This window comes from Micromesistius poutassou, assembly GCF_964030765.1.
Source record: "Micromesistius poutassou genome assembly, chromosome: 18".
Taxonomy (NCBI): domain Eukaryota; kingdom Metazoa; phylum Chordata; class Actinopteri; order Gadiformes; family Gadidae; genus Micromesistius; species Micromesistius poutassou.
Window position 1 is genome coordinate 7,288,346 of NC_140288.1, and position 20,934 is coordinate 7,309,279.

Consider the following 20,934-nt stretch of genomic DNA (forward strand, 5'->3'; position numbering starts at 1 on the left):
TCTCTACTTCTACCTCCTGAGCTAAGCCGACCCCCGAGAATTGTGTCTTCATAACGACCAGAGTGGAATAGTGTACCGGGCCACTCTGTGGTTTGAATATGCAGGCCCACAATGGATTTACCTGCAAAGGGTCAAATGGATGCGCCTGTGGCAGGTGTTCATTTTGGACCCAGCGCGATGTACAATAACTGTATAATAACGCCTGTGGACCGCTGCCGTCCGGCTCCTTGGTCACGTGTGCTGCCTTCCCTCTCCTCCGCCCGCCCCTCTGTTACACCAGGAACTCTGTAGTTTGGTACATGTTGCCAGCAGGGGCCCAGGGGGCCATTCAGTTAAATGTTTAAAGGATAATTCACCCCCCCCCCCCCCCCCCCCGAGACCTGCTGTTGTCATCATGTTGTTCTAATCACGGGATTAAGAGTTATGACTTCATCATTCTGTTTGTCAATGGTTTTGTTGTTTGTAATAGTTGGCACCACCATTTATTTACTGTAAAGCATTTGCTTTTTGTGCTCCGACTGTTTTATGTTTCTGATCACGTTGATGTACTGATGGGTCAGTGCTCCCCACCGCTGAGTCTAAGTGAGAGCGCTGCGTTGTGATGTCTGGCCAGGACTCATTAGCCGGGGGAGCGGGCGAGTGAAGTGTATTCAATATATTCCCTTCCTACAATCCTCCACGATGGCTGTGACTGTTATAGCGGCAGGATCTCAGAAATGGTCCTGAAATGGCTTTTTATCATTTGATCTTAGAATAGCGGGATCTGTGATGTTTGTTGTCCTATATACCCAGGCTCTCTCCCGCTCGCGTTTTAGATGTGTGTGTGTGTGTGTGTGTGTGTGGGTGTGTTGTGTGTGGGTGGACCAGTGTACAGGCATCACCCATTACTCCCTTCCTCCATTAACCTTGTCAGTCCACTGTGTGTCACCTCCCTCGTTCGTTTGACATGAACACAGGCTTCTGATGACGCACAGAACACAAAACACACACCATGTGTTTGCCCCTTGACAGATGTTTACATGTGTCTGTTTGTGTGCATTCACATGCTGTGTGTGTGTGTGTGTGTGTGTGTGTGTGTGTGTGTGTGTGTGTGTGTGTGTGTGTGTGTGTGTGTGTGTGTGTGTGTGTGTGTGTGTGTGTGTGTGTGTGTGTGTGTGTGTGTGCGCAATGCCCTCCTGTATTCCTGGCAGCAAGCTGTCCAGGTGTGCCTGATTGTTTTCACATTGTGTGTGTGTGTGTGTGTGTGTGTGTGCGTGTGTGTGTGTGTGTGTGCACTTTGACTTACTGTCCGAAGTGGCCATTATCACGGTGGTGATGAACTATATATATATAGTGCCTGAGCGAGGAAGGTGAATTGATTCACTAAAGTCAAGGACGAGGGGACATCAGGACTGGGGGATGAGAACAAGACGTGTGACACAAAGAGAGAGTGAGAGGGAGGGAGGATTGGGAGAGAGAGGGAGGGAATGTGATGGAGAGAGGCATCTATAACATAAAATAACATGCAGACATGTAGATGGCCACAGACACTCTCTTGACGGGGTAATTGAGGTTGGTGTGGGTTCGGCCCTTCAAATGAAGATCCTAAATTTGAATATTAATGGCCGTTGGTGTGAATAGAATTGAGCTGGAAGGGAAGGAGATCTGGCACGATGGCACCAATGTGAAATACAACTGTTCTGTCTGTATATATTAATATATTAAATTAACTAGGCCGTTACTAAATATATTAGATATATCTCTAACGAATAAGTCTCTCAAACTGTACAAAATACTGTATGGGCCCAACACTGAATATAATAACTGCACTCTTGTGAGAGTCATCGCCATGCATGCAAAGCAAGTTCTCAATAGCTTGTTGATTTGTTACGTTTCCTTCGTTTAACTATATTTCAAAAGGGTTAATGAAGGTTGAAATAGAAGAGAACTGCAGTGATTTTAGTTTGACACTTTCTGCATGCAAAACAAAATGGCTTGTTGGAATAAAGGACTGAAGTGTTCTGAAGACGTCTGACATTATTTCACATTATAGATCGCTGGTATTGACTTTTCTCTCATTCCGCCTCATACCAAGGACCTAGTGTGCACTGTGGGGAATGATGAGATACAAAGGGTCAAGGCTATCGGTGCCATTATTTTTCTGTCGTACCTTATTTCCTTCTAAACAATGTAGGCCTGCTTGTGTGACCCAACAAAGGAAAGACAGTAAAGCGCTCTGTCTGGGTCAGGATGTAAATGTTGATGTTCTAAACTCTGTAGCCCTATTAGGCTACATTGTGTGACTTATATTTAAGATGATTGAGAGCTGTGTCAACAACATTTGCGAGACAATATCAGCACATGTTGCATGTTTTAGCCTTGGTGATAATGGTTACATACATGTTATACCAATTCAAAACCACATTGTGTGTGTGTGTGTGTGTGTGTGTGTGTGTGTGTGTGTGTGTGTGTGTGTGTGTGTGTGTGTGTGTGTGTGTGTGTGTGTGTGTGTGTGTGTGTGTGTGTGTGTGTGTGTGTGTGTGTGTGTGTGCGCGCGCGCACACAATGCCCTCTCTCTGTGTGTGCAATGTGTGTGTGTGTCACAAGGTTAATGTGGCCCCTCTGTAGACATGCCTAGAGGCATGACAGACACACAGGTCGCATGTGCATGGATCCCTATTTAATTTGCACATGGTGTGCTTCAATATTTTATTTATTTTATTTGCGAGTAGTGCGATGTAGTAATTATTTTCTTATTATCACTTTTATTTGAGTGGCTCATTTTGTTTAGTTTCGATAATACACGGCTCACTAAGACATTAGAGTGACAGACATCAGTTTGATATCGAGCTACGGTTTGCATTCAGGAGATGTATTTATCAAGTTACTATCAGAACTGTAAGTCAATTGATTAATTAACTTTACCAAGTTAAGTACTTATTATTCCCCGGACAACTGATGAAGTGTTTTTTATTTGAGGCTTACAAGAGGAAAGGCCTACATTGTTTAGTCAGGCTTCCTTCAAAGACAAGCTAGGGTATAATAATAATGCCAGTAATGGCATTTATCTTTTGAATTATGTAATTATAGGAACAAACTAATAATTACCAATCAAGCGCTTGGAGACTCTAGACTCTGCACGCGGGGCGGTGCGAGACACAGAGGTGATTGCATTAAGTGCTACATATTGTACAATGTGGGAAACCTATTTATTTGAGAGGCATTACTTATTATAGTTTAGTTTATAATGTATACAGGCAGAACACACCGCTATATATCACGTCGGTGTTCTCATGACTTGTAGGCTTCTTCGACTCTAGGGAAGCACTGCGACTATTTACATCTCATCCTGCGACTATTTGCCTCTCACTTACGGGTGCCTGCGAGTCGTTTTCCACACATGTCGGTCCCCACACATCTCATGCAAATAGATCGTAGTCCCGACTGAACTTTTCCTCCACCGCACTACTATGCTATGTTCAGCATGGCTTCAGCTGTTTTCTATCGATCACAAAAATACCATATTCCTTCCAACGCTCATCTGTTGTTGTGTGTCGTGTTTCTACAACATGTTTTTCTCAACCTGCGTACACATGGTGGTTTGATTTTAAATTCATAACGATTTACCATTTGTCTGTTGCGGTCAGACTGCGGGTCGGATGGACGCAGAGCTAGAGGAGGAGAAGCCCAAGAGAGGATCTCCCTCCGCGGACCCGCCGCAGCCCAAGGCCCAGGCTCCGGTTGCGGCCTCCCCTGAGAGCCAGGCGCAGGGATGCAGTCCGGAGGGGAACCCAGAGAAGGGCGACTGTTCTGGGCAGACCAAAGCCCTCTGGAAGCCTATCCCCCCACTACAGCCCCAGGATGGCCCCGGCCACGCCACCAAAGACCAGAGCTGCCAGACAGAGGAGAGGATTGGAGACAGCCAGAGCCCCTGCAGTCACACTCCAGGTACCCCTACTCCATTATCTTCTTGTGGTTTGTTCCATTTCACCTGGTTGGAAATCAGTTTCACTCAGTCTGGAGGACGCCATTCTCAACATTTTCAGGGTCTCATTTTCAGTAATATCTTTTACAGTTTTTGGAAAATATAAATATCTCATGAAAGATCCAATCCACATTTTTAAGGGTGGTTATCAAGTATAAACGATGGTTATAGTAAAGAAGATGTGTGATCACAATATGAGGGTTGAATCTAGCCTTAGTGTGAGTGTGTTCCTTGGATCACCACATACTGTGCCCACCGTCAGCGGGAGGACTTCATAGCCGACTGTGATGCCGTTGTGTGCACTTCCAAGGATAGTCGGATGAAAACGCACTGCTGGAGACAGAGCCCCTACGGCAAGATGACCCAAAGGAACCAAACACAACATTCACACATTCAACGTTCACACCCAGCCCCGAAGTCTCGGCCTCCGTCGACGCAAAACAACACACTAAAAACGCTCATTGAAAGGTTGCAGGTTCTAACCCCTCTATGTTATGAGCTACTGCAAACAAAGTATCAGAGAGACGGAGGGAGACCCCGTTTGTTATCAGTGTGGAGGAGCTCAACGTGTGTTGCACTTAATATCCGTGACACACACACACACACACACACACACACACACACACACACACACACACACACACACACACACACACACACACACACACACACACACACACACACACACACACGGTTAGTGTTATCCCTACACACACACACAGACAGGAACATACAGATAGCCACAAATGCACGCACACACATATTCTCAAACACACAAATATACTATTTTAAGAAATACGATTTATTTCTTCAAATAGAATAATAAAGTGTATAATTTTATTATCACACACACACACACACACACACACACACACACACACACACCCCCCCATGGACTGAATGCTACGTGCAGCCGCAGCGCTAGCCCAAGACGAGAGGCGCTTGTTTGTGTGGAGGGAGCCTCCTGATTGGCTGCTCTTTGACCCGCCGGGGGAGGGGCGGCGGGGGGCGAGGTCACCGGGTTGTTGACCCGCCCCGGGGATTATGCAGCGGTGGAGCGCGGGACGGGAGCGCGAACAACGCTGTGTGTGTGTGTGTGTGTGTGTGTGTGTGTGTGTGTGTGTGTGTGTGTGTGTGTGTGTGTGTGTGTGTGTGTGTGTGTGTGTGTGTGTGTGTGTGTGTGTGTGTGTGAAATATAAAATACTAGAAATACAAACAACTCGGTCCTTCTTTCTCGCTCTGTTTCTCTTTTACCTTTTCATCCTGTATCGCTGTTTGTGTTTCTCCACCCTCTGCTTAAACATCTCTCTCTCTCTCTCTCTCTCTCTCTCTCTCTCTCTCTCTCTCTCTCTCTCTCTCTCTCTCTCTCTCTCTCTCTCTCTCTCTCTCTCTCTCTCTCTCTCTCTCTCTCTCTCTCTCTCGCCACCCTCTCTCTCTCTCTCTCTCTCGCCACCCTCTCTCTCTCCACCCTCTCTCTCTCTCTCTCTCTCTACCCTCTCTCTCTCTACCCTCTCTCTCTCTCGCCACCCTCTCTCTCTCTGTGTGTGTGTGTGTGTGTGTGTGTGTGTGTGTGTGTGTGTGTGTGTGTGTGTGTGTGTGTGTGTGTGTGTGTGTGTGTCGGTCGGTGTGATCGTTTTGTGCTGGCTCGTTTGAGCGTGCCTTAAAGGGCGCGGGGGCCTCCGCCGGCCGGCCCGTCAGCTCGCCCGACCCACTCCCCCACTCGCTCGCCCCTCTCTCCCTGGACGCGGCAGCCACTTAAAACACCAACGGGACAAACGAGCAGCGCCGTGGAGGTAGTTCAACAGCCGGCGAAATAAAGTGTTTAATCAGTAAAATCAGATTTATTTTAACTTATGTGAGCTGATGTTGATTTTAAATCTGGTTTGTTTTAAGTGAGGTTAGCGGTCGGCAGCTAACCTAACCCTGTTGTCAGGGTTAGGGTTAGTTAGTGTTGTTTTGTAGTCCTTAACCCCAGTTAGGTTCAACATGTTCCACTGAAGGTGGATCTATAGTCCTCCGTAAAGTGCTGTACGTAGACACAGAGAGCCCTCCCCGTCGAGGGAGAGCCTCTCTAGCTCTACGTGTGCATCCAATATTTTTTAACTATCAGAACTGAGAGAACTGCGAATTAACAGAGTCGGATTACGGAGTAGTATACTTTGGCCTCAACCCGACACCTAAGGAAAACGCACCACCAGAGGGCACAAGAGGAGCGTAAACCGCTCAGTTATTGTGACATCGGTCGGTCAGTGGGTGTGGGACGACGTTTACAGTCAGAACTCTGGGGAAATAAAGACAGTCTATGCGTGCACACGCATCGCGTGTGATGATTTTAATGAGAGAGAGAGGGAGGAAGTGGAAGAGGAACAAGCAAACACACGAACACAGAGGACGGTGACTCACAGTCGGCCCCAGCCCTGGCTGCGTGCTCCCCAGGGGGGCCTGCAGCGATGCGCCCCCCTCCCTGCGCTCACCCCTGGTCCCTGTGGTCCATGTGCCCCCCGCTCATTATCTGATGAGCTGCCCCGACGCCACCGTTGATATATTCCAATGCGTGTTGTGATTTTAATCATCCTCCTGTCTCCCCCTTCCTCACCCCCTCCGTCTCCCTGGGACTCCCTCCCTCACTCCTCTCCAGGTCACTGCGTCGAGCCCGGAGACCCTCCTCTGCTGCAGAAGCCCCTGCAGACGTCCAAGTCCGGCATCCAGCAGATCATTGAATGCTTCCAATCAGGTGTGTGTGTGTGTGTGTGTGTGTGTTGTGTGTGTGTGTGTGTGTGTGTGTGTGTGTGTGTGTGTGTGTGTGTGTGTGTGTGTGTGTGTGTGTGTGTGTGTGTTCGATGCGACACACTGAGCCAGCTGCCTCTCCCAGTTACCTGCGAGCAGTGAAACCAGCAGTATGTCGTCTCCCAACGTATGGCTGAATAGAAAACATCCACTTTGTACTACTCATAACTGCTACACCCTGTACCACTGGAGCAACACTGAAGAGTGTGTGTTGTGAACTGCTACCCCACTGGAAACAGGGTGCCACTGAAAGTACACTGCCAACTGGTTAAGCATGCTCCACGGGAGTGATGAGGACTTCCTCTCATTAACCAGTGTGTTCCGTGCGTGCGTGCATGCGTGCGTGTAACATGGTTGTGCGTGCGTGCGTGCGTGCGTGCAACATGGCTGTGCGTGCGTGCGTGTCCGTCGTCTGTGTACTGAGCGCTGTGAGTCACAGCCAGAGAATGGTATCCTGTCTGAGGATGACAGACGGGGGACTAAACGCCGGTGGCTGCATGTGGTGTGTGTGAGTAAGCGGTGGGGACGCGAGCAGCACCAGCCACTTGCAGCAAGTCACAGCCAGCGACTCGCTGCACAGCGTCGCTTAAACGAGCCTCCCAGGAGCTGATGATGGTGGCGGCCATATTAACAATAAACCGGACAATAACGATGATGCTGATGGTGACTACCGTCACCTCCCCTGCTCCCCCGTCGCCAGGCAGGTTTACACGCTTAAACGACGCCGATTTATGTTATTAAGCGTTGTTTCATCGTTATTAACAACCAGGGAAAGGTGTATAATTATAGTGATGGATGTTAACACTATGGTTTGGGTTTTTACTGTGTGTGTGTGTGTGTGTGTGTGTGTGTGTGTGTGTGTGTGTGTGTGTGTGTGTGTGTGTGTGTGTGTGTGTGTGTGTGTGTGTGTGTGTGTGTGTGTGTGTGTGTGCCCGTGCACGCGTGTGTCTTTAAGGGCTTGTTAAATTGTGATGCTTATCGTTGGTCTGTGCTGTATAATTGGGACATGATGTGTTACAGGTTGAGACGATTTTCTCAATAATAATAATAATAATAAATTATTTTTAATAAGAAAACAGTGTGTGTGCGTGTGCGTGCGTTGCAGGTACCAGTGAGCTGAAGCAGATGCTGCTGAGGGAGGTGGACACCATCTTTGAGTGCAAACTCTGCCGCAGTCTCTTCAGGGGTCTGCCCAACCTGATCACGCACAGAGAGTACTACTGCATCAGCAGCCAGCTGGCCGACGCAGACGGTCAGTCCACGCACACACACGCATGCACGCGCGCACACGCATATGCAAACGAGTACACAATGTTCTGATTGATTTACAGGAACGTCCATACATGAACGCAAATGGATTTAGACAGAACAACCGCAAGGCAGGAATGCAGTTTTTATGACTAGATGTACGTACATGCATATGTATGAGACTGTAATGACGGTGTGCACACACACACACACACTGAGACACGCACACACTGAGACACAAACACACACACCCCTCTAGTGCGTGCATCACACAAGAATACATCTCACGCTTGGGTCACGCAAACGATACACGCACATTATGTACACAAACGCGCACAATGTGCACTCACACAACATAATCTAATTTCCTGTTCCTAAAGGGAACTGAGTTTTACAGCCCTGTCGTCTGTCTCCTCCTCCTCCTCCTCCTCCTCTCACACCCTCACACTCCCGGCCTCTGCTCACGTCTGCAACTTCTGAGCTCCGTCCTCATGTTCCACACCAGGGGTAGGAGAGCCTCCTCTCTCCTTTCTCCTCTCTCCTCTAAGTGAGCCTCCTCTCTCCTCTCTCCTCTCTCCTCTCTCCTCCCTGCTCTCTCCTCTCTCCTCTCAGTGAGGAGATGGACTTTGATCCCTCTCCGTCCGTCTTTGATCCTGTCTCATTAGTCTCTCCCGCGCTCCCCTCGCCCTCTCTCTCCTGGAGGTGCAAAGGCCTCTACCACCGCGTCCGTGGTTATTAATTGACTCTTCTCTCTTCTTCTCCTGTGCATACGTCTCTACGTCCTTGTCTCTCTCCCTTCCCTGCATCCCTTTCTGTCTCTCTCACTCTACGTCCCTCTCTCTCCCCTCTCCATGTCCTCCCCTCTCTCTCTGCATCCCTCTCTCTCCCGTCTCTGCCTCCCTCTCTACCCTCTGTCTCTCTGTCTCTCTGTCTCTCTGTCTCGCTGTCTCTCTCTCTGTCTCGCTGTCCCTCTCGCCCCGCTCCTCTCTGCTCTGTTGTTAATGGAGAGAGCAGATTATAAACGTGGTATAGAGACTGCAGACTGTCTCTATCATCCTCTTTCTGTCTCCTTCACTTTGTCTCTTTAACTCAGAACTCGCACCTGTTAGTCCTGAGCGGTCTTGGCTTTTATTTCTGCCCACTTCCACCACAATAAGCCATCTGTCCACTTCATACTGTATTAACAACTTCAATCTCCTATCGGGTAGCAATTGCTCAGCTTTTGTGCAGCAATATGCGTTTATTTCATCAGAATAAATATTTCAAGCTGTTCACGCATCAGGGAAGTAATTCCTCATCGATGGAAATCCATTACCCACCGTGTTTGTTCTTTCGACGAATTGCTTGATTTGTCCTCAACGGGGGAATGAGATATAACGATTAATCACGTTTTAGATGAATCTGTTTGTTTAACGTCCGCCAGTCGATTGTTAGCTTTAGTTCATTTTAACTGGTGATTTCGTTTGGTGTTGACTCGATATTGTTTTGTTTTTACTTTTTTTGTTTTTTTTGTTCAGCTCCAAAACATTGGGTTTAGATTGTCTTTTTATTTATTTATTCTACAATTTAATTTATTTATTATACCGTTTTATTTATTTATTTCTTGATGTAACAGTCGATTTTTATGAATCTGAACTGGTGTTGAAAAAAACTAGAAGAATAAAAACAGAATACTCTTCAGCATTGAAATCCCCATGAACCATGACTGTTCCCCCTGGCGCCCCCTGCAGGCGACGACGGGCAGAGCGTGGCAGTGAAGGAGCTGGTCCAGGCCCTGTACCCCAGGAAGGAGCACCCCGACCAGGTGGTCCGCCTGGAGCCCATCCAGACCACCACCAAGGCCGTGTTCCAGTACCTCACCACCGAGGAGGAGCTGGCTTGGTACGCACACACACACGCACACACACGCACACACGCACGCACGCACACACACGCACGCACACGCGCACACTCACTCACTCACTCACTCACTCACTCACTCACTCACTCACTCACTCACTCACTCACTCACTCAGACACAAACTCACTCACTCACTCACTTACTCACACACACACTCACACACACAGTTAACCTTAGCGTAGTGCAGTTAGGTGGCGTTGTCGCTAAAGGGTGTTCGACTCCCAGACGAAGACGAGGTACTGGGTTTGATTCCCAAACTTTGCGGTCTAGCTGCAGGTATACTTGAATACTGAGCGAGACGCCCCCTCCCCTAACTGCTTTTTAATGATCTATGTGTGTGCCTACTTAATAGCAGAAAAGCATCTGGAAAATGACTCAATAACATATGAATAATAATATAAATATGGATGCGTGTGTAGCACTTTCCCTAGGCCTTATTATATCAGCAGACCATCAATATGCAACGGCAGTGTGGCTGTACTCACGCCTTCAGCAGTTCTTTGGTTGCTACTTCTATTAAAGGCGACATATTACACCACCAGGTGTGAGTGTGATGAGCCGTTACAAGCCGCTTTGAAATTCTGTCATCACCAAGTGGGCGTGTCCACCTAGATGTGTGACGGAGAGATGAGCAACGTTTTCTACGGTCCACTGGGTAGGCTGGTGGATTGATCTATCCTGCACACGTCTAGGTGGACACGCCCACTTGTGATGTCAAAAGAGGCAGATTTTCCAAACGGCTTGTAAGGGCTAATCACACCTGGTGGTAGAATATGTCTCCTTTAGAAATAAAACCACACAATAGTTACGGTCCCCTGAGCTGCTCCGTACCACCACCAGAGGGCAGCACCTCACCAGCACACCACCGGCCCCTCGTGACGCCCCCCTCTCTCTCTGCCCCCGTCCACAGCAGCAGACACAACCCAGGGTCATGGGTGGCGGAGCAGCCCGAGGAAGAGGAGGAGGAGGAGGAGGAAGAGATGGAGGAGGAGGAAGAGGAGGAGCAGCAGCAGCAGACCCGTGAGCCAGAGGGCCGCAGCGGCAAGCAGTCCCCGGGGCCCCCCACGGCCCCCAAGAGGCGAGCGGAGCCCGAGAAGGACGCGCCGAAGGAGACCGGGGAGGACCCGCCCCCCGCCGCCGACGAGGACAGCTCCCACAGCGGGGTGGGTGGCGCTCTGGCACTGTGGCGATCCGCGGTCGAGATGTGAAAGCGTTACTTTTATCTCACAAGTTCGAGACCCCAAAAAACACGACCCGCTATCAATGTGCTCCAAAATGTACACAATATTTTATATATAGCCTACCACACAATATATCAGTGGTAGGCTGGCTTTACACGACAACGATCTGAACACAAACCGCAAAAGTGGCGTTGCGTTCCCACTTTTCATTCCGCGTTTAGACAAGCGTTTGCCTGTACTGCACGTGGATGTGACGTAAACGCGTACGGGCCGAGAGCCAGCGTGAGCAGCTCAGAGCAAACTTTTCCATTGTTAACCCTTTAGACGGAAACGCAGCGGTGGAGCGTTTTTTAAGATTTCCACTCTGGAGGGTGGGTTCATTTTTTTTGCGCCCCGAAAACGCTGTCGCCATCTAAACGAAAGGCACATCTGATAAAATATTTTGTGTATTTTGTCGTGTAGAGCCTTAGACCCACGGAAGGGTTGTTAGGCTGCTCAGCCAGCAGGCTAGAGGTTCTGGGTTCCATCCCTGACCCGCACTACCGAGGTATCCTTGAGCAAGACGCCCTAACCCCAACGGCTGGTTACTTGGTTACTTGCTTACCTTTTGGGTAAAAGCTGAGTAAGAATCAGGTGAGGGTGTGACGTTGCTTGGGGGCGTTTGCAACCTAATTGTGTTGCTATGGTGTTGACGGACTCCGCTTGTTGCATGGCAACCTGGGTTTGGTGCGCTCTCTCTCGGGAGTCACCCTGGTCGCTGTCTTAAGTGGAAAACAAGATGACACACACACACACAGGTTTTTTTTTTTTTACACTAAGTACCTTAGTGTAATCAGGGGGAGGTGTGCGTTTGTGTATAAGAAAAACAGACAACATTTAAAATGTCCTCAGTGTCGTTCAGCTTTAGGAGTGTGGGCGCGCGTGTGCAATATTCTTCCCTCCACGAGTGTGCGTTTCTCAACAAAGTCTCCCCCCCCCCCCCCCCCCTACAGGTGGAGGACGTGACCATCTCCTGCTGTCTGTGCGGCAAGGACTTCAACTCGCGGCGCAGCATTCGCCGGCACTGCCGCAAGATGCACCAGAGCAAGCTGGAGGAGCTGCGCAAGTTCACCGAGACCCGCACCATCCCCTTCAGCCTGGTCTCCGTCGTCAAAGGTTAGAGGTCACACCCCCCCCCCCTCTCGGGCCCCGTGTAGATCAGCCCCGTCGCTGTCTAGTTTTGAATAGGTCAGCGCACCGTCGGGTGTGATGCTGGTTGCTATTACGAGCCGTTTCCAATGCAACCCGTTAGTGACGTCACAAGGGTCCAGCGCCCAGACCGGATGGTGTCTGGTGTCCACGGTGTCCAGTGTCGAGGTGTGAGGGACAGTACGTGGACGGTGTGGACGGTACAGCTCTCGGGGTCGGCTGGTGGGCTGATCTCCGTTAAGAAACGTCTCGTAGCTCGTGAGCCCATGACCTGCACTTTGTCCTCGGTGTTTGATGTATTCCTACATAGTGTGACGTTATGACGCAGCCTTCTTGGAACAATCCTCCTGAACATTTGAACACAACTCATTATTGTTGTGATAAACACCTATTGTCTCTAACCCTAATTAAGGTGGACTATTTAAGAAATGACTTTATTGGAGCTTCAAAATAAAACCATTTTGCAGATGATCTCTCTCTCTCTCTCTCTCTCTCTCTCTCTCTCTCTCTCTCTCTCTCTCTCTCTCTCTCTCTCTCTCTCTCTCTCTCTCTCTCTCTCTCTCTCTCTCTCTCTCTCTGCGCGACCACCTTCACGAGAAACAAACAAAATATCGACAAACATCTGTTCCTCCCCTCCCCTCCCTGCCAGGTCGCCCCAAGACCCTGGCCTCGCCCGTGGGCGCCAAGTCCTGCCCCGTGTGCTGCAAGAGCTTCGCCACCAAGGCCAACGTGCGGCGCCACTTCGACGAGGTTCACCGCGGGCTCCGGCGCGACCTCATCACGCCGGAGATCGCCACGCGGCCCGGCCACCTCCTCTCCCTGGAGGACACGCCCCCCAGGAAGCCGGGCGTGGCCGTGGCGTCGCCGCCGCGCGTCGCCAGCCCCAAGCCCGCCGCGCAGAACTCCAAAAGCTCCGGCGCGGCGAGCACTGCCACCCCCGCCGCCGCCGCCGCCGCCGCCTCCGCCGCTCAGAGCCACGCCCGGTCCCGGACGCCCAGCCAGACGCGGGCCAGGGCGCAGAAAGCCCAGAAGCAGCAGCAGCAGGCGTCGGCAGCAGCAGCAGCGGTGGCGCCCGCCCAGCAGCAGTATAGCATTTCGTCCTGTCGCTGCATGCGCTGCAAGAAGACCTACAGCTCTCAGGTCAGCAGCTGCAGCACTCCTCGCCCCTTTAGGCGTTACATTCAGAGCATTTGGCAGACGCTTTTATCCAAAGTGACGTGCAGCAGTTCATACACACGTTCACACTGACCAGTCAACCATGCAAGGCGACAGCCAGCTCGTCGGGAGCTCGTTGGGGTTAGGGGTCTTACTCAGGGACACCTCGACAACAGATTCAAGATGTTTTAGTTGTCATATGCACAACAATTACAGACGCAGTCGCTCGCAATGAAATTCTTAAGTCTCAGGCTCCTTCAACAGTGCAATATAAAGAAAAGTAAAAGTATCAAAGAAACACAAGTAAGAGAGCTAAGCCTAAATATGTGTGTATTCCTGTGTGTGGACGTGCTTGTGACCGTGTGTGTGTGTGTGTGTGTGTGTGTGTGTGTGTGTGTGTGTGTGTGTGTGTGTGTGTGTGTGTGTGTGTGTGTGTGTGTGTGTGTGTGTGTGTGTGTGTTGTCCAGGTGATGCTGAAGAGGCACATGCGCATCGTCCACAAGGTGTCGGTCTTCAAGAAGAGCCGGGGCTCCAAGCTGACGCGGTCGCAGCGCTCCAACGCCAAGAGCCCGGCCACGCCCGCCACCGCCAACCGCATCCACGTGAAGGAGGAGGCCAGGGAGAGCTCGGAGGAGGAGGAGGAGGAGGAGGCAGAGGAGGAGGAGGAGGAGGAGGAGGAGGAGGCGGAGGAAGAGGAAGAGGACGTGGAGGAGGAGGAGGAGGAGGAGGAGGAAGAAGAGGAAGCGCAGGTGGAGGAGGAGAAAGCGCGCAGCCGCTCCACCCCTTCCCCCGGCGCCAGCCACGAGAAGAACCTCCGCGACAGCTCCACCACCACCAGCACCGGCGCCAGTGGGCGCGTCAAGAAGGAGGAGGAGTCTCCCTCCTTCTCGGCCGACTCCGCCCCCTCGGCGGCGGCGGGCCGCGAGCCCCCCGCCGCCGCCGCCGCCGCCACCGCCGCCGGCGCCAACAAGGGGGGCCGGACGCCGCGTCTGTCGGTGGGCTTCGACTTCAAGCAGCTGTTCTGCAAGCTGTGCAAGCGTCAGTTCAGCTCGCGGCAGAACCTCACCAAGCACATCGAGCTGCACACGGACGGCAACGAGATCTTCATCAAGTTCTACCGCTGCCCGCTGTGCCGCTACGAGTCGCGCCGGAAGCGCGACGTGCTGCGCCACGTCACCGTGGTGCACAAGCAGCCCTCGGCGTACCTCGCCAAGATCGTGCCCAAGCTGGAGAGCCGCGCGGTGAAGCGGCCCGCCGAGGTGGTGCTGACCAACACCACCAAGCGGCCGGGCGGAGCCTCAGCGGGAGGAGGAGGAGGAGGGGGGAGCGCCGCCAAGGCCGGCGTCAACGGGCGCCACGCGCCGCCATCCTCGTCGTCCTCGTCCTCGTCGTCCTCCACGTCTCAGCCCCGCCCCCCCTCGCCGCCCGTCACCCGCAAGCAGGACCTGCTGGCCGCGTCGGGCCCGCCCCCCGCCCGGAGGCAGCTGGACCTGTCGCCGGCGTCGTCGGCCTACGCCCCGGCCCCGCCCGTCACGCGCACCCAGGACCGCCAGCAGCAGCAGCAGCAGCGGCCCTCCAGCCCGCCGCTGACGCGCCAGAGCGACAAGGGCGGCGACCACGGACACGCCCCCTCCTCGGCGGGCTCCGCCTCCCGGAGCAACGACGCCCCCTCGGAGAGCGGCAGCACGGGGTCGACCTCCACCGAGGTCAAGGTCACGCAGAACTTCTCGCTGCACGCCTGCGACCAGTGCGGCCGCGCCTTCGCCAAAAAGGTGCGTTGGGGGCCGGGGGGGGGGGGGGGGGTCGGGGCGATACGGGGCGCAGGTCCGGTTCTCCTCGACCTCGGGTTCTCGAGGAGGCCCGGGTGCCGGGGCTCAGACCCGGTTCCTTTTGGAACCGCCGAGCCACGGGGCTTAAAGTTCTCAGGCACCGCGCCGGATTTCAGGCGTAGAGCGGTTTTACTTTAGTTTAAAGGAGCCGTGACACGCCACCAGGTGTGAGTGAGATGAGCCGTCACAAGCCGTTTTGGGAATCTGCCCCTTATGACATCACAGGTGGGCGTGTCCACCGAGATGTGTGACGGATAGATGAGCAACTACAGTCCACTGGGTGGGCTGGTGGACTGACCTATCCAGCACACATCTAGGTGGACACGCCCACTTTCTGTGATCTTATGAATGGATAATCACACCACACCTGGTGGCATGTCGTGGCACCTTTGATACTTAATTCAATACATTGTACACATTTCCTCCTGGACAACTTTTCAGGCTCACAGATCTTTCTTGCTTTAAGCCCTTAAGTTACGTGTATCTACGTCAGAAATGTGACCTTTTCCTCCTACAATGTAATTGTAGAAGAACCCATTTTTCTGAAGAATTTTAATTTTAAGACTTTAATGTATAAGTTATATTTTATAATATTATAGTGTTTAATTTCCTATCTGAGAAAAAGAAAGTTTATCTAAACTTATCACATTGTGTGTGTGTGTGCGTGCGTGCGTGCAGCTGTTCCTGGAGAGCCACAAGCGCAGCCACCGTAACGCGGCGGCCGTGGCCACGCGGGCCGCCAGCATCGGGCAGCCGGAGAACCGGAGGAAGGGGGTCAGCACGCGCTCCAAGAGCCTGCTCTGGTGAACCGCTCTGGGGAACCCGCTCTGGGGAACCCGGTGAGTCCCACCACCCAGCGGATGCTGTCTGTCTGCTTCTCTGTCTGTCTGTCTGTCTGTCTGTCTGTCTGTCTGATTCTCTCGCTGGCTGGCTGTCTGTCTGTCTGTCTGTCTGCTTCTCTCGCTGTCTGTCTGAATCTCTTGCTGTCTGTCTGATTCTCTTGCTGTCTGTCTGACTGTCTGATTTTCTCGCTGACTGTCTGATTCTCTTGCTGTCTGTCTGATTCTCTCGCTGTCTGATTCTCTCGCTGTCTGTCTGACTGTCTGTCTCTCTCTGTGACTATCACTCTTATTTTGGTTCCTTTCTTCTGTATTCGTCTTACTTTGTTTTCTGTCCCTTTTTCATGGATTCTTTTTCCTTTTGTCTGTCTTCTCACGCTCCCTTCCTCCCTGCTCGTCCTAATTAAACACCATATCCGTCTCCTCCTCTCAACGGCACGTTTAATTTCCACAGCTTTTCAGCCAGGTACTTAAATAGAGTGAGAGAGAGGGTGAGAGAGGGGGAAAATATCAACCATTGCCTTCTCGAATCTATATGGTGTGTTTGTATGTGCACGTGTGTGTGTGTGTGTGTGTCTGCGTGTGTGTATGGGTGTGTCCGTGTGCTATTTTTACCGCCCGTCCCCAGACTGCGCGGGAGACGCCGCCATCCATTCCACGAGTGCTAATTGCTCCGTGGTGTCCTCCAGCAGCTGCTGCGCCACACTGTACAGCGTGTACCTCCTGTCCCTCTCTGCTCTACCCCTCTGCTCTACCCCTCTGCTCTACCCCTCTGCTCTACCCCTCTGCTCTACCTCTCTGCTCTACCCCTCTGCTCTACCCCTCTGCTCTACCTCTCTGCTCTACCCCTCTGCTCAGCTCTATTCTCAGCTCTCTGCTCAGCTCTCTATTTGTGTTGTTGTGCATTCAGTTAAACTGGAATATGTATTCCTTTGATGTTGAAAATGAATTAATAATTGATCAATATTAACGCATAATTTAGCAAGTGATACTACATGTGTAAATGTATTACATTTTATCTTCAGAAATGCAAATAGTTTTTTTCTCTGTGTGTTCACACTTTTTCGTGTGGTTTTGCTCGTGTTTGTCTTCAAGTCCTCACTTTATCAAAGACGGGTCAGTTCTCTGCCTTCCTCACCTCCGCTTCCTCTCTCTCTCTCTCTCTCCCGGCAGGAAGTGACATCACAAAACGAGCCATTTAAGAAAACGAAGGAGCGTCAAGAGATGCGGGTGCAGGAAATACAAAGAACTGTGAGCGGAGGAAGTGGACGGAAGAGGTGCTGAACCAGGCCTCGTCCCAGAGGACCAAATATACAAACCCAGTCCGCGTTCCCTTTGGACGGATGAAGCCGGAACAGGGACGCACAGGGCGCCCCCTACCTGCGGGGAGGTGTGAGGACGGGCTCTGTGGCGGAGCTGCTCTGTGTGCGGCGACCAGAGGACCACAGCGGTACATTATATATAGATAACGTATATAGACGGGCCATTTCTACTACTTCTACTTCTACTGCTTCTACTTCTACTACGACTGCTACACGCCGGTCTTTAAGCCCCTATAGAGGAACCAAGGAGGACATGCATACGCATATACTGGTGTGTATTATTAAATCAATATGGACATTGTTACGCACAATGCACGGAAACAGAAAAGGAAAAGCATATTGTCCCTTCCCCGGCTGCGTTCCCCGGAAGCGAAAATATCGCCTTTTTTTTCTCTTTTCTTTTTTTCCACACACCTTTTCTCGAGGTGATGCTCGGTTAATGTTGTGGTTCAATGAAGTGTCCCTGAACGGGTCAGACGGTGAGCACCACCAGGATCCTCGTCCACGCAGACTGTAGCCTGTGTGGGTGCGGCCCTCCTTCGTAAACGTTCCCACACCTCCCGCTCTGCAGAGACGTCGATCCGCACGGGAGGTTCGGCTCGGCGGGGTGTGAATCGACCCGTCTGGAATCTGTTCCCCGCTCTCTCAGCAGAGCGCCGGCCGCTGCTAACGAGCACGGCGCTTACGATTCCAACTGTTTGTTCTATTCGAATACTTAACCCACGTCCGGGACTCGAGCCAACCTTTTTGTTTTGTATAAATTGTCCGTTCAGGCACCAGTCTCTGCAACACCGGCGTCCTTCTGCTGGGAATCCGTTGAACGCCGGCGTTTGTTTTGAGGGCTCACGCTAGACTGGTGATCCTAACAAGGGATCCACGCGACACCGCCGTTCCTCCAAGGACCAACACAGCGTTTTTGTGTCGTCAGACCAACGCACGACATGGGTGTGCTTCTGGAAGAGCCATGCAAAGTTGGGCTCTTTTTTTTTATGAAGGAATTATTCAAGGCTGGGGTCTTTTCTGGGGACCCATGCATCTCTGTTGTCCCTCCTTAGTTCACACACACCAGTGGTGTCATTTTGAGTCTGAGGACACTTTTCAAACCGTCTTTACAGTAAGGTAAACCCGCCCCATATCACAATGGATAAGGCCATCGTTCAATGTTTAACGTATTGCCTAAATCCCCCGGGGACAGAAATATCATCTGTATACCTTTTTTTTTTTTTTTTTTTTTTTTCAAAGGCAAAGAAAACAACACGTAACTAAGGTGCAATGCATGAGTTCAATTTCCCTAATTTTGATGAAACATTGGCCTTTTTTAAAATGATATTTGATTTTTTTTTTAAGTATCGATTCAGATTAATGAGTACAAACTAAAATCAGTTGACCACTTTGTTCTCATTTTTAAGGGTTAGTTTAAATGGCAGTAGAGATGTTCTTTTAACACAACGGCGTCACAAATCGGGGATCACACGACGATCAGACATCACTCCACATGTCCGGCCTCTTGCGTCACGTGGCCCTACGGCTGGCGCCTCAGTTAGCATCAATGTGGGAGAAAGCCATCAGCTGTACACACAGGGCAGGGGTCCTCGAGCGCAGCCGAGACGTTTGTGCCACGCAAAAAATTCCAGTGCATTGCACAACCCAAACAAAAAGGGCGTTTGCCTGGAAACTTAAAATTTTGTAACTTTAGTTTTTTCTTTTATGGGGGGCGGGGAAGAATCCTTACTCAGCAGACATTCATCAATTTGCTCCACTTTCAGTCGTTCCCTCCCTCCAGCTCCACTCGTGCTAAAACTAATAGTGCAACAGCCAGCAGTTCCACTCCAACCCTCCCACTGACCACTGGGCATGGTCACAGCCCAGTCACACACTGACCACTGGGTCACAGCCCAGTCACACACTGACCACTGGGTCACAGCCCAGTCACACACTGACCATTGGGCCGGGTCACAGCCCAGTCACACACACAATGCTTGAATGTACAGTCACTGCACTGACTGTCTACACTCGCTGCCTCTGTGGTGCGTCTGGGGGGGGGGGGGGGGGGTGTGTGTGTGTGTGTGTGTGTTGTGGTGGCGGCGGGGGGGGGGTCAAAACCAATCACTGGGATCCGGTCACTAGTCCCGTGGAATAACGTTTAGTTTGGCTATGAACTTTGGCCTCCCTTTGGGGGTCGATGCTTATTTAACCCCCTCCCTTCTGAATGCTGCAACTTACATGAAATGGTTTCTCTGTTTGAGCTGAAAAAATTGTGTGTGTGTGTGTGTCCGTCAAAGATAAGTGCGTTTAACATACGTTTGTGTGATCACGCACACTCCTACCTGATTTCTGTCACGGACTTGTCGTGTATATATATATATCTATATATAGATATATATATATATATACATACATACACACACACACAGACATGCGTTCAGTTGAGAATTCTGCTCTTTTTAATATTATTCGGGGCAGTCGTTGCCCCCCCCCCCCCCATGGTAGTCTTTGAGAAACACTGGCACGTTCTGGAGACGATGAAGAACACACCGCCAGATCAAGGCCCACCTTTGGGTGAACCCACTGAAGACTCTAACGCGCAGCCTGCGCGCTTCAATGAGAAAGCCATGAAACTGGATTATAAGAAACCATATATATATATGAGACCAAAATGTATTTTTTAATAACTGCTTTTGTTGTGGGATATCAAACGGCGCAGATGTAGATCGCGGTGCGCGGTCCCTTAGATGCGCGGTCCCTTTGTGTAGATGGTTTAAGAAGAGGTATATTTGCTGAAGGAGAGGCTGTGGCGTATGAAGCCTTGTACAGTAGATCAGACACTTAGCGGTCGCTCGGTTTCTCCGTCAGCCTCACACCAACGTTCCGGTCGCCTGACGCCTGGGCTGACCGTGCGACTCTGTTTTTTTCCCTTTTGTTTCACACACGTCGACATTTCATGATTTGTTTCTTAACGAGGACTTTTCTTTCTGTTTTTTTTGTGCACATTGTGGCATTTTGTCGCTAGAGGATGAATTACGAACCTCATGGATTTGCTTTGGACTTGCTTTCTGTTCCTACTCGCGTCATTCCGCTTCTAGCCATTCTCCAGGTCCGCCGCGGACACACAGTACGACAAGAGTTAGCCTTTCAGTTGTGACAAGAATGTAAAACCTGCCACTTATTGAAATAAATAAAGTTTTGCTTTTCAAAAGCACTAAATGCCAATTTGTCTGAACCATTCTTCATAATGACGCCTTATCTCTGTTATAATAAGCTTTCATGGTCCTCTGCAATTAATGTCAACTCTGTAGCAGCGGGCCGTCTTCAGTCTAACATCAGGAAGTGACCCGGGGCGCGTGTCTTCATGGAGAGACGATTCATGCATCAACCGAACGACCAGTCTTCACATAAACCTCTCCACAACTAATGGCCATACACGCTTTATAACCTCTAAAACAGCACTTCTCAAATGGCGGGTCGCGGCCCATAAGCGGTCCGCGATGGCCCTTTCAGCGCAGGGTTGCGGAGTTAACTCC

General features: G+C 51.0%; 1 protein-coding gene across 1 annotated transcript in view; it reads left to right on the top strand.

Annotated features, from left to right (window-relative positions):
* znf800b (zinc finger protein 800b) overlaps nt 1–18,284 on the top strand; it is a 29,574-nt gene extending 11,290 nt beyond the window's left edge. Inside the window, exons 3-13 of the mRNA XM_084483281.1 lie at nt 3,627–3,927; nt 6,603–6,698; nt 7,857–8,003; nt 9,730–9,880; nt 10,810–11,062; nt 12,073–12,235; nt 12,918–13,408; nt 13,891–14,025; nt 14,167–15,195; nt 15,931–16,091; nt 17,265–18,284. Coding sequence (XP_084339407.1) covers nt 3,627–3,927; nt 6,603–6,698; nt 7,857–8,003; nt 9,730–9,880; nt 10,810–11,062; nt 12,073–12,235; nt 12,918–13,408; nt 13,891–14,025; nt 14,167–15,195; nt 15,931–16,059 — 2,895 coding nt within the window. The 3' untranslated portion in view covers nt 16,060–16,091; nt 17,265–18,284. The remainder of the gene's footprint in view (nt 1–3,626; nt 3,928–6,602; nt 6,699–7,856; nt 8,004–9,729; nt 9,881–10,809; nt 11,063–12,072; nt 12,236–12,917; nt 13,409–13,890; nt 14,026–14,166; nt 15,196–15,930; nt 16,092–17,264) is intronic.
* The last annotated feature ends 2,650 nt before the right edge of the window (nt 18,285–20,934 follow it).